The 3,461-nt window shown below is 51.0% G+C and overlaps 1 protein-coding gene across 1 annotated transcript in view; it reads left to right on the plus strand.

Annotated features, from left to right (window-relative positions):
* The first annotated feature begins 203 nt into the window (after positions 1-203).
* LOC122546736 (EH domain-binding protein 1-like) overlaps positions 204-3,461 on the plus strand; it is a 9,163-nt gene continuing 5,905 nt past the window's right edge. Inside the window, exons 1-3 of the mRNA XM_043685380.1 lie at positions 204-369; positions 1,265-1,364; positions 2,449-2,522. Of these exons, the coding sequence (XP_043541315.1) occupies positions 219-369; positions 1,265-1,364; positions 2,449-2,522 (325 nt within the window). The 5' untranslated portion in view covers positions 204-218. The remainder of the gene's footprint in view (positions 370-1,264; positions 1,365-2,448; positions 2,523-3,461) is intronic.

A 3,461-nucleotide genomic window follows, 5' to 3' on the forward strand; every position in this document is an offset into this window, starting at 1 on the left:
GTATCTCACACAGTGAGCATTGTGTATTCAGTATCTCACACACTGACCCTCCTGTATTCAGTATATCACACATTGAGCATCCTGTATTCAGTATCTCACACACTGAGCATCTTGTATTCAGTATCTCACACACTGACCCTCCTGAATTCAGTATCTCTCACACTGAGCCCCCTGTATTCAGTATCACACACCCTGCCCATGTCCACACCTAGCCTACTATGCTGAGTAGCTCACACTGGTTTTTGCAGCGGCTGCGAGACACCAGTCAGTATGTCCTTGGGGAGCTGACCGCACTGGAGAGTGAACAGAGGCAGATAGACTCTCGGGCGGCTGTCGTTGAGAAGAAACTACGCAGGATCATGGAAACAGGCAAGTAACATCCTCAGGGGAGGGGATTGGGGGAGGAGTGCCAGTGTGGGGAGGGTCGAAAGATTGCTGGATGGGGGGAAAGAGGTGAACCCGATGGAGACTTGATAAGGAGAAAGTGTTTGGAAATGGGGAGAAAAGTAGAATTCAGGTGCAGGAGTGGATAAAATTTCACTTTGATGCAACTGACAATCAGTTAGAGTACAAATGTTTAACAATCTGAACCAAGTCTGCCCATGGGCACTATGGGGCAATTTAGCACGGCCAATCCACCCTAACCTGCACATCCCTGGGCACTACGGGACAATTTAGCACGGCCAATCCACCCTAACCTGCACATCCCTGGGCACTACGGGACAATTTAGCACGGCCAATCCACCCTAACCTGCACATCCCTGGACACTATGGGACAATTTAGCACGGCCAATCCACCCTAACCTGCACATCTTTAGACAGTGGGAGGAAACCGGAGCACCCGGAGGAAACCCCATAAAAACACGGGGAGAATGTGCAAACTCCACACAGTCGCCTGAGGGTGGGATTTTACCCGAGTCCCTGGTGCTGTGAGGCAGCAGGGCCAACCACTGAGCCCTAGCTGTGCTGAAAGCGCAGTCAGTGATAGCCAGAGAATGCACATCACTGGAAACTGGGGGGGGGTAGAATGTGGAATGGGAAAGGGGAGGGGGGGAGAGGAGAGAAGCGAGGCTGGGGGGATGGTGGTGTGTGGGGAGAAGCCTATGAAGATGAGTGTGTGGAAAAATCTGACAATCCAGGTGACGGGACAGTGAAATTGCAGTGGGCTCGGAACACACCAATGCCAAAAGCCCCACTGTTTCATATGTTTCGGATGACATTCCTTGAAGAGCTTGGTTTCAGTGACAATGACTGATGGTTACAGGTCGTGACAGGGTGGAGGAGGAGGATCTGATCCAGGAATGGTTCGTGCTGGTTAATAAGAAAAACGCACTGATTCGGAGACAGGACCAACTGCAGCTTCTGTGAGTCTGGAAACCTCGACTGTTCCCAGTGTGTGACAGGATCCGATTCTCATCCGCGCCCCCCCCCCCAGCACACCTCCTACAGATTCCACCCTCTCTTCCCGAGTTTATTTTAATCACATGTGAATCTAACGAGCGCACAATGTCAGGCTACCAGTGACCCTCCTCCCACACCCCCCAGGACAGGGACAGCACGGGGTTAGATACAGAGTAAAGCTCCCTCTACACTGACCCCCCATCAAACACTCCCCAGGATAGGGGCAGCACGGGGTTAGATACAGAGTAAAGCTCCCTCTACACTGACCCCCCATCAAACACTCCCCAGGACAGGGACAGCACGGGGTTAGATACAGAGTAAAGCTCCCTCTACACTGTCCCCCATCAAACACTCCCTGGACAGGGACAGCAGCACGGGGTTAGATACAGAGTAAAGCTCCCTATACACTATCCCCCATCAAATACTCCCAGGGACATGGACAGCATGGGGTTAGATACAGAGTAAAGCTCTCTCTACACTGTCCCCATCAAACACTCCCAGGACAGGGACAGCACGGGGTTAGATACAGAGTAAAGTTCCATCTACACTGTCCCCCCATCAAACACTCCCCAGGACAGGGACAGCACAGGATTAGATACAGAGTAAAACACCCTCTACACTGTCCCCCATCAAACACTCCCCAGGACAGGGACGACATGGGGTTAGATACAGAGTAAAGCTCCCTCTACACTGTCCCCCCATCAAACACTCCCCAGGACAGGGACAGCACGGGGTTAGATACAGAGTAAAGCTCTCTCTACACTGTCCCATCAAACACTCCCCAGGACAGGGACAGTACCGGGTTAGATAGAGAGTAAAGCTCCCTCTACACTGTCCCATCAAACACTCCCCAGGACAGGGAGAGCATGGGGTTAGATCCAGAGTAAAGCTTCCTCTACACTGTCCCCCATCAACACACTCCCCAGGACAGGGACAGCACGGGGTTGGATACCGACAGAAGTGTGGAATCCCTCCAGAAAGTCTGCATAACCTGCTGAAGAAGTCTCTCACCCTCACCAAACCTCACTTGTTACTTCTTCCTTTCAGGGAGGAGGAACATAATCTCGAGAGGAGGTTTGAGCTACTGAACCGGGAGTTACGGGCAATGATGGGCATCGAAGGTAGGATATCGCTCTGAAGGATCAATAACCTCTGACCTCTGTCATAGATACACGATCCCGATAGATTATGGGAACACCACCCCCTGTAAGTTCCCCTCCTGGCCACTCCCCATCCCGACCTGGGAATATATCGGCCGTTCCTTCAGTGTCCTTGGGTCAGAATCCTGGAACTCCCTCCCTCAGTGCATTGTGGGTCTAACCCACAGCGCACGGACTGCAGCGGTTCAAGATGGCCGCTCACTCCCACCTTCTCCAGGGGTAATTGGGGAAGGGGGCAATAAATGCTGGGCCCAGCCAGCGACACCCACATCTCACGAGACAATGAACATAAAAACTGTGGAACGCTGCCCGGTAATCTCGTCACACTGTGCACAATTCTTGTAAACTTTATTGCTGTCGAAGTCAAACTCACAGGAGAAAAATCATAACGGGTTTCCTGCTTTTTGAATTGTTTCCTGAGTGTTTGCGCCAGCTTCCTGTGTTCATTGTGCCAGCGTAGTCAAGTGTCTCGGAATATCAAGATGTTCGTGAACCTCGGGAGATTGTCATGCAGAGAAACAATCATGGTTTAGCAGAGAGTGATAGCCTGCGAATCTATCTCACATTGATATACGCCGCCATTGAGGGACTAAAAGCAAACTATTGATGTATACAGGGTTTTTTAAAAGTCCTATTCATTCATGGGGTGTGGGCATTGCTGGCCGGGTCACCTTTATAGCCCATCCCTAACTGCCCCCTTGAGAAGGAGGTGGTGAGATGCCCTTCTAGAGTTGATACAATCTATAGCAGGACTTATACACTTAATGGTAAGGTCCTGGGGAGTTTTGCTGAACAAAGAGACCTTGGAGTGCAGGTTCATAGCTCCTAGAAAGTGGAGTCACAGATAGATAGGATAGTGAAGAAGGCAGTTGGTATGCTTTCCTTTATTGGTCAGAGTAT

Source organism: Chiloscyllium plagiosum, unplaced genomic scaffold (genome assembly GCF_004010195.1).
Source record: "Chiloscyllium plagiosum isolate BGI_BamShark_2017 unplaced genomic scaffold, ASM401019v2 scaf_14677, whole genome shotgun sequence".
Taxonomy (NCBI): Eukaryota; Metazoa; Chordata; class Chondrichthyes; order Orectolobiformes; family Hemiscylliidae; genus Chiloscyllium; species Chiloscyllium plagiosum.